The sequence below is a fragment of the Triticum urartu genome, chromosome 1 (assembly GCF_003073215.2).
Source record: "Triticum urartu cultivar G1812 chromosome 1, Tu2.1, whole genome shotgun sequence".
Taxonomy (NCBI): Eukaryota; Viridiplantae; Streptophyta; class Magnoliopsida; order Poales; family Poaceae; genus Triticum; species Triticum urartu.
The window spans coordinates 195,593,214-195,602,541 of NC_053022.1; the positions used below are offsets into that span (position 1 = coordinate 195,593,214).

The 9,328-nt window shown below is 57.1% G+C and overlaps 1 protein-coding gene across 1 annotated transcript; it reads right to left on the bottom strand.

Moving 5' to 3' along the window:
• Positions 1-5,347: 5,347 nt before the first annotated feature.
• On the bottom strand, positions 5,348-9,033 carry LOC125553848 (cyclic nucleotide-gated ion channel 4-like). The gene is made up of 5 exons (XM_048717523.1): positions 8,165-9,033; positions 7,092-7,307; positions 6,594-6,922; positions 6,073-6,505; positions 5,348-5,992 (listed from the first exon to the last, which is right to left on the bottom strand). Exons 1-5 carry the CDS (start codon positions 8,690-8,692, stop codon positions 5,477-5,479), a joined length of 2,022 nt encoding a protein of 673 aa, XP_048573480.1. The 5' UTR covers positions 8,693-9,033; the 3' UTR covers positions 5,348-5,476.
• Between the last annotated feature and the right edge of the window lie 295 nt (positions 9,034-9,328).

The following is a 9,328-nucleotide window of genomic DNA, read 5'->3' on the forward strand; positions in this document are numbered from 1 at the left end:
GTCTCATCGACGGCCTGTGCTACTGATCAAGCTTTGGTTTGCACGCCTTTTGGCAGCGGAGCACGCTCACGCGCTCGTGCAGTGCGAGGTAGCTATGCTTAATTTGGCGCGAACTTAAACTTGTGCGAGCCGAGCTGGAGCGTTTGCCACAGCCCGTCAGAGAAGAAACAACACCAACAGCAATATAGAAGGATTACTCTCGCGGCAATGATGATGCTCAAATGCCTAGCCCCAACGGTGATCCAAAGTCTGGCCTCGTCCTGGATCAGCTTTAGGATGTAGAGGGGAGGAGGGGAGGCCTGGATTTTCTTTCTGAACACTCTAGCATTTATCGTTTCAAATAACCCAACTGACAACCATAGTGAGGGAAGCCATGGCCTTCTGATTTGTGGTATCTGGCTTTGACATATTAGTCCATCAACTCTTTGTGTTGCGCTCCGTCGCCCATCTATTTATCTAAAGCGCTCCTAGTTCCAACCACTCATTAACCATCCGCCAAACCCGCATCGTGTACAAGCATTTGTGAACACGTGGGAGAAAGTTTCGTTATCCGCTTGCAAAGGGTGCAAATGCTACAATTTACCCAACTGCCTTTTCTCCAACCTATCATCCCTCCAAATCCTGTTTTGTACCGCCAACTAGGAGAAGAATTTGACTTTCGAAGCTTCAGAGTGGTGAAACAACAGCGAATCAAGTATCTCTCCCTTTGTACTGCCAACCTGGGCAGCGGCAGTGGGGCACCCTCTCCCCTTGCCGGAGGGTGGCGACGCGTGGCATCGCCCTCTGGCGGCGCGGCCATGGGACATGGCGACACGGGCTGGCGGCGGTGGCTCAGGGCGTGTGGTGGTTCCCTCTGTCGTGGCGGCGGTGGGATCTGGCTTGGGACCGTCGACCGCGCTGGTGGAGGTGCTGGTTCGGGTGTCCCCTGCACTCGGGCGCTTCTCTGTGCTGCTAGCGGCAGCGAGCTCTGGTGGCCAATGACCAGTGGTGGCACGGGCCTTATGGGGTCTCGGCGTTGGGGATCTGACGTCCGTGAGCCGATTGGTGGCGCAGGAGTGGCGGTGGCGGCCTCCTGCTCCTGGAGATGCGCCAACGGTGCACGGAGCTTGGCGGGTGTCGATGGTGCCGGCCGCATGCCCGCACGTGCAACGAGGATGGCATGGATCTAGGGTTCACACTCGGGCGCTAGAACCGGGCCCCGGGCGGATCAGAGCTAGTGCTTCGGGTAGGAGAGGTCAGGATTAGCCCGGGATGTGCTCGCGGGTGGTGCTCGTGCTCCCTTCGCAGGTACGGTGCTCGATGATGGTGATCGTGATACCGTTGCATTGATGCGCAGATCGTCATCGGTGTCCACGGACATGGCGTCGTGTGAGCTCGGTGCTGGCTCACCGTCGGCCAGCGGCAGCCCCCCCCCCCCCCCCCCCGCCCACCCCCCCCGTCGGGCCCCCCCCCGCAGGCCCCCCCCCCCCCCCCCCAGTCCACTGGGCATTGGCCGGGGACGCAGGTGCTGGTGCCTCCTACGGTGGAGGAACCTCACACGAGATAATCTTGCTAAAAGGCGCCATGTGGTAGACACAATTTGTGCTTGTTTTGTAATGAGGAGGAAAATGTTAAAACATCTTTTCTCTGATTGCACCGTGGTTGTTAACACTTGTCAAATAATTTCTGAAGTGGTTGATATCCCTCTTCCTTGCTCATTTGGTGATTTAGCTATCAATTGGAAGAATAATAAAGTTGTTGCTATTAGTTTGATTGTACATGCTACCTTTGTGGAGCTTATGTTGCTTCAAAATGAATTTGTGTGTAAGGGTTGCACTTGAAGAAGTTTGAAATGCATTCTAGGCATGGTGAGCTCAAGCTGCTCTGCTTCTCAGATGCTTAGAGCATCTCCACTAGGCCCCCCAGGAGCACTTTTTCAGTGCCGGCGGTTGAAAAAGTCCACTCACGCTCCCAGGACGTCAATTATCTCCGGATTTGGCGAAAAACCTGGCCGGTGCTCTCACCCCAAACTCAGGATCCCGGGGGGCGGCTGGGGGAGGAGAGAGAGTGTTTTGCATGCGGTTGGGCCCGCCGCCAGCCTCCCATTCCCTCTCTCCCCACTTTTCATCCGGGGTCCACCCACGTGACTCTCTCTTCTCTTCTCCTTCTCTCCACCCAGGAACGGAGCAGGGCGGGCAGCGGGCGAGAGGTGCGGGGTGCAGGCCAGGGGCGCGGGGCCACAGTGGACGGTGCGGGGAGGCGGCGGACGCCCTCGACCTCCTCGTCGTCTCCTCCGGCGACGTTGTGGGCGGGCGCGGGCGGCGAGGCCTGCCATGGGCAGCGAGCAGAGGTGCGGAGGCGCAGGTCACGGCCAGCTCGGACGGGGCGGCGGCGAACCGAGCCAGGGCGGCGCGAGGTCCGCGAAGCGCGAGGCAAACCGGCGTCGACGGCGCGGGCGCTCGAGGCGAAGTAGCTCAACGCAGAAGAGGCCTCGGCCGCTGTTCGAGTCAACGCGAGCTGGGACTCGGGGATGCGGTCGTGGATGGAGCAGGGCAAGATGGGACGGCGGCTCGACCGCGGTGGAGGCCAGGCGGTCTCGCAGGAGGCCTCGAAGGCAGTTTGGCGGCGGAGGGCGAGCAGGCCGGTGCGGCGGGACAAGCGGGCGCGCGTGGGACGAGCTGCAGGGGCGTGCGGGCGCGGCGAGCTGCAGGGGCGGCGGACGCAACGAGCAGGCCGGCGGGGACGACATGGCAAAGGCCGTGGCGAGCAGGCCGGCGTGGTGGTGGCGGTGCGGTGGAGTGAGGAAGATGAGGCGGCGCACAGAGGAAGAAGAGACAGAAGTGCTAGGGTGAGGGGATGGCTAGAAAAATCTTCGTTCCCATTGTAAAATTTTCGCCGGGGCCTCTCCAGAAGACCGAAAAAATATCTTCTGGGAAACACAACGGCTGGAGATGCTTTTACGGCTCCTCGATCATCACTGATGAGAACTCCTTAGGATTGGCTGGAGGTGAACCTTGTGCGGGGTGATCTACAAGTCAGTTTTCAGATGGGAAGCTCTGTGCTAGCTAGCTAATCCTATTCTCAATCTGTTTATGTTCTTGTAGCCCCTGTGCTGATCATAGTCGACTTTATGGTTGCAATAATTTTCGTTGCAGCTATTTTGGTTGTGATCGAGCGCTGTATAACCATGTTTTTTCTGTTGTTTGCCTCTTCTTAATAAAAGTTGGCGCAGCAGGGAAACCCATTTCTTTCAACAACAAAAAAAACTTGGGGACTCTTTGCTGAATATAAGAGCATCTCTAGCATCTAGCAGACCCGTATAATGTTGACCCGCAAAATGCATTTACAATTCATGAAAAAACAGATTTGTGGGCCAGCGCGGGTGGCGGTCGAGCAAACCCTGCAAAACGGACCCGTAAAAAAGGATATTCGGCCGGCGGGGGGGGGGGGGGGGGGGGGGGGGGGGGGGGTGGCCGAGCAGACCCCGCAAAGCGGACCCGTAAAAAGGGATATTTGAAAACACATTTCTTTGCTTGAACGACATTGGATACATAGTAATTCACCAATTCTTTGCTAGAATAGCAAGACCAAAGAAAATAAGAACCACAATTAGGCATTTTAGAAGATATCCAACTTCCATAACTGCTCCCACTAGTTGGACCAATATCTTCTCCATGCCTTCATTGTTGATCTACGGATTCTTAATCTTGCATTCTTCGTTCTTCTTCTTTGATTCTAAAGAAATAGACGTTGCTTCCCCAAGTTTCTTCTCTAATTGCACATGCAGCCGCATCATTAGCCCTAATTCTACCAATGAGTGCACAGACATCTATTAATTTTCTTTCTATCAATAAATCAATGTAATCTTCTTCCCAATACCAAAATGAGCATCCACCTTTGTACAAACATGACCATCTCAATAAGCTATCAAAATTGAACCGAATAGGGTGACAAAGCCGAATGAAACAAGAACATACCCCATCGTTTTTGCATTTGAAGAATACCCATCCAGAGTGTTTCGGCGTGCTAGATGTTAGCCGCAGCACTGTCTGCTTGCAGTCGTCGCACTGTATGAGCGGTATCGGCGAGCCGCTGCGCGAGCGCCTAGCCCGGGCAACGGACGGCCGAGTCCTTGCCGGCAAACCGTCGACGGCGGCTAGAGGAGGAACCAATACATGCATGCGGCGTTGGGGCTTTGCTGGGGCTGGTCGGGGTGCTCCTCGACCAATCCATGGCTTGGCGCAGTCACCGGTGGCCGGAAATGCGAAATTCGGCCGCCGCGACAAACAACCGCTAATCTGCAACTTTCCGGCCCGCCGAGGCAGGAGGAAGTGGCGGAGAACAATCTCGGGCGTGTGGTAGACCTCCTGCGTGATCCCGCCGGCTAGTAGGCGGCGGCCCGGCCGCGTGGTGGGGAAAAGCGTGGGGCGGCGGTGGGTGGGGAAAAGTGCGAGCAGAAATGTCTCCCCTCCCCCCCCCCCCCGCGGCGCCAACCGCTACCGCTATATACATGGCACCGACGGGGCGAGGGGGGGCCCGCGTTTTCGCGGGTTGGGTGGGAATTATGCCGCGCCCCGTAAATTTTTTACCGGTCCGACCCGTTTGAGGGGTCTGATTGGGCAACATTTTTCGCACGGACCCGTGTTTTGGCGGTTATTTTGCAGGTCGGAGCATTATACAGGGTCTGCTAGAGATGATCTAAGGGCATGTACAATGATGCTATCTTAGGAATGCCACGTAGGATAAATGATAAGGTGGAGAAGAGAACTCGTAAGAAAATGTTGTCTTCTCTTATTTAAGAGAAGACAAGAAATGATCTCTTAGTACAATATGTCTCACCACGTTTTTAAGAATAGCTAGTTATTGAAGATAAGGCTAAGATATGACCCATTGTAAACGTCTTTTTTTTGTTATCTGTAAATTACATGCAAGATTTAAGATAAGACTATTTTATCAACCATTGTACTGTACAATGGTTGATAAAATAGTCTTATCTTAAATCTTGCATGTAATTTAGAGATGACAAAAAAGTATGTCTACAATGGGTTATATCTTAACCTTATCTTCAATAACTAGCAATTCCTTAAAACATGGTGAGACAAATTGTGCTAAGAGATCATCTCTTGTCTTATCTTAAATAAGAGAAGACAAACTTTTTTTTACGAGTTCTCTCTCCTCCACCTCATCATTTATCCTACGTGGCATTCTTAAAATAGCACCATTGTACATGCCCTAAGCAATCAGCCTGAAAAATGAAAAAAAAAATGTCCTTCAGGGAATACGGGGGTGGCATTTATTTTCTTTCTTATTTCCGTGCGTTTTTGGAAAGCTCGCGAAACAGTTCCAGCCAGTCCCTGGAGAAGTGACATTTGTCAAATGTGTGAAATAGCATCACCATTTTCCTTTCTACCTTTGAACCCTCGGCTGGATTTCAGCCCAAATTGTCGGTTCTCGCATTTGCGCGACGCTCTGACAAAGCAAGTAAGTCTGCCAGTCTTCAGAGCAGGAGGTCGTCCTGGTTGGGCTTGGGCGAGGTGAGCAGCGCGGTGTAGAGCCGCAGCTTCTCCTCCCCGAGCGAGGAGCACCTGGACAGCGGCCGCCGTGGGCGGATGAATGACAGCGAGGTGAGCGTCTTGCGGTGCCTGTAGCGGCGCCACGCGAGCTGCACGGCGACGGCGGCCCAGGTGCGCCACCCGTGCGAGTAGTAGCGCGCGCTCCGCCGCACCTTCTCGTTGGCGAAGGTGTAGCGGAAGTGCTGCGTCACGTACTTGACGTCCGCCGCCTCCAGCCCGAACGCCTCCGTGCTCTCCAGCGTCACCAGCGTCGACGACGCCGCCGGCAGCCGCTCCCGGAACGGCCGCCGCAGGCACCACGACAGCAGCTCGTCCCCGCTGAAGTTGCCCGGCCCCAGCATGCAGCAGCTCGTCCCGCCGTTCCGCAGCACCTGGCTGCTCTGCAGGTGCCCCCGCACGATGAACAGCATCCTCTGCACCGGGTCGCCTTCCCTCACGATCTGTCATGTGGTGAAAGAAACAGACTGTGATTTGCGCCATTGGTTTTTCAAGATGAATCGAGATAGATTTCTGTACGTACCACTTCTCCCTTGGGGAAGACGAGGGACTTGACCCGGTCGCAGATGTTCTCGAGCACCAGGTCGTCCATGTGGTGGAAGAGCGGCACCTGCCGGACGAGGTCGAGGCAGAGGTGGTACTTGATGTCCCGGCGGAGGCCCTCGGGGAGGTCGCGCACGATGCGGCACTCGTCCACGCCGCGCGTCGCCGCCCACCGCTGCCGCTCCTGCTGCCGCACCCGGTGCCGGAAGCTCTGCGGCAGGTTCTTGCGCTTCATCCACCACTCCACGCTCCGCAGCCGCGTGTGCATCGCCTGCTTCTTGGACGTGGTCGCGTTCAGGAACACCTTGATGTTCCCGATGAGCATGGTGACCAGGATCAGGCCGCCGGTGATGGTGATGATGTTGAACACTATCTCCGACCACTCCGTCGTGCTCGCCAGATTCCCAAACGTGCTGATCGGCGACAGATCGATGACCACACATCAGAAACAAGAGTCAGCAACTAACAAGATCGATCTCCCTGTTGCAAAGCTGTGATCACCTGAGCGTCATGAGGCCCCAGAAGATGGGGAGGAGGATCTTCTCGAGCCGGCTGGGGTTGGCCACGAGCATGACGGTCCACTTGTAGGCGCCGTACTGGTAGTTGTCGCCGCTGTCGAGGCACGTCGCCCTGGCGCTGGCGTTGCGGGCCCAGGCGAGCCTGTCCGCGCCCGCGCCGCCCCCCAGCCTGCCGGCGCCGCCGTAGTAGAGCGGCTCGGCGCACGCCAGCGCGCCGGCCGCGCACCCGCCGACGCGCCCGGCGCAGTACTGCTCCCTGAGGCACTTGGTCGCCCGCTGCGCCCCCAGCAAGTACCAGCACGCGCCCACCGCCTGCAACAAACGGCCAAGCGTCCTCTGCTGCCTCAGCAATGAAGCTCGCGTGCCAGCCAGACGGCCATGTGCGCGCGCGCGCGCGCGTGACAGGGTAGAGCGGTCACCACGCACGCGACGTACTAGGTACGACGAAGACGATGAAAGGACCGGTGAGGGTGGGACGTACGTGGGCGGCGACGAAGTAGGCCATGAGGTTGAGCGCGATGCCCCACCAGATGGTGCCGAAGATGTATCCGGCGACGTTCTGCATCCGGCGGAGGAAGCGCACCGAGTGGTAGATCTTGGGCAGGTACTCGAAGAGGAACGCCACCATGAGCACCGTCATCACCGACGTCGTCGACCCGGCCCGTATCATCGCCGGTATGCCCACCCACATCACCACCTGCGTCGCGCACGACGCCCATACATGCACACACACATACATCTTGCATCACGTATTCATTCACATAACTTATTATCTGAGCCAGCAGGACTGCACTGACAGATTCATTTTAGAAACTACGTACAATGATAAGCAGTACTATATGTTGTGCATAATAAGCAAAGAAGGCAAGCTGAGGAAAGATGGAAAATATCGGGCAGGCACAGCTCGCAGGTAGAGTCGCGCGTATCGGTGGGGCCTTGGCTGCGACCATTCATTGCGCAACCAACTTTGAATCTGCATTGAATGCGTCGTTGGCTCAAACATGGTAGCAATCCGACGGCTCGGCAACGGCCCCAATGTGGCTAATCCGACAAGTACGCATCATGCCTTGGCATTACACTAGAACACCATCACCATGCACGACGACATTTTTTTTTGAGAATATGCACTACAACATTCTACTCCTAGTACAAAGTACTGCACGTGTAAAAAAGATTTTTTTTTTGACATGGAACTGCAGGTCCTGCACCACGTCGCTGCCCGGCCCGGCTCGCAGACCGGTCCATCCATCGCTGTGCCTGTGCGTGGTCGGAGATGGGACCTTGCCAGGAGCAGGATGCGGTGGCGAAATGCAATGCTGCTGCATCACACGACGACATGCCAGGGAAGTCATTGCTACAGGCCTACAGCCTCAAAGACTCCAAATTCCTCATTCTCCGGATGTTTTGGACATGCGTTCGTTCGTTCCATCGTTCTAATCCGGCACTATGGGCCACTGCAGTGTTGTTTGGATGTGAAAGATGCTTCTTCGTCGTACCAATCAAACAAACAGTTGCTAAAACAATGAGCTGAGCTGACGGAACGCATGGACGCACCTGCATCACCGGAAGAATGACGAACACGTCCAGGAGGAGCCCCCCCTTCTTGGACCTCGGCAGCCGAGCGGGCGCCGCGCCGCCGCCGACGCGCTGCGCCTCCTCGTCGGCGTCGGCGTCGTCCTCCTCCTTCTCCTCCCCCGGCGCGCACGCCGTCCGGAGCCGCAGCAGCAGGTTCCAGGCGTGCAGGGCGTCCACCATGCACCGGAGCGCGGTGACCGCGGCGGCGAACCAGCCGTCGAGGAAGACGCACATGAGCGGGCCGCTCACGGACACGGCGTACAGGAAGAGCGGGTCGACCATGAGCCCCGCCGCGCACGCCAGGAGGTACGCCCGGTCCCACTCCCGCGCCCACCTCGCCCGCGGCCCGATCGCCGCCAGCCGCCGCCTGCGCTTGCCGCCCGGGCCCGGGGGCGTCCCCTTCTCGCGCTCGTCCCCCGGCCTATGCACGCCGCCGTGAGGGGACGCGGCGGAGGAGGAAGATGGCGAGGACGTCGAGGAGCGCGACGCCGAGAGGTCGGTCGGCATGATCGATCGATATATACGAATACGATCGTGGCGCCACTCCGTCCGTGCGCAGGCAGTGGCACAGCCGATGGCTATGGAGCTGATCGAGGGGAGAGGACGACAGCACCCGGGAGGCCCCGTGACGAGACGGGCGGATATATAGCACGAGCTATGCTATGGCGCCGATACGATACGTATACGCTGCTCTCACCGGGCACGCACGCGCGCGCTTGTCTGCTTGCGATTTAGCGTCGGCATGTACCGTGGCTGTGGGAACGGCGGGAGAACGTAGACGATGAGTACAGCAGCGGAGCGAGCAAGCGGTGGTCGCGAACGCGAAATTGTAGCGTGCTGCGACAGTGCAGAGGCCAGCGAGGTGGCCACACAGCAGCGATTCAGCGGTCTCCTCCATGTGTCAATTAATCATGCTGGTCTTCATGTACGTTGGCCCGTCGAGCGGCAGGCAGGGTCAGGGTGGTCCTGTACGTGCGGCTGCCAGCCACGGTTTGCCAGTTAAAACATGCTTGCTACCACCAAATTAATCACCACAGCCTCTCCTTCAGGTGGCTGTTTCTTCAGCGTGTTACCGTGAGTAGGCACCTACTATCTCCCTTTGTAAGCAAATCAAACAAAGGATGTGCAATCTCCTTGGCTCTA

What these genes read in the sequence shown, in the direction of transcription:
- LOC125553848 (XM_048717523.1), bottom strand. Translation starts at nt 8,692, where the DNA reads ATGCCGACCGACCTCTCGGCGTCGCGCTCCTCGACGTCCTCGCCATCT. An exon ending in TCATTCTTCCGGTGATGCAG is followed by an intron (nt 7,308 to 8,164) that starts GTGCGTCCATGC and finishes TGCGCGACGCAG; the next exon opens with GTGGTGATGTGGGTGGGCAT. An exon ending in CCTACTTCGTCGCCGCCCAC is followed by an intron (nt 6,923 to 7,091) that starts GTACGTCCCACC and finishes CGTTTGTTGCAG; the next exon opens with GCGGTGGGCGCGTGCTGGTA.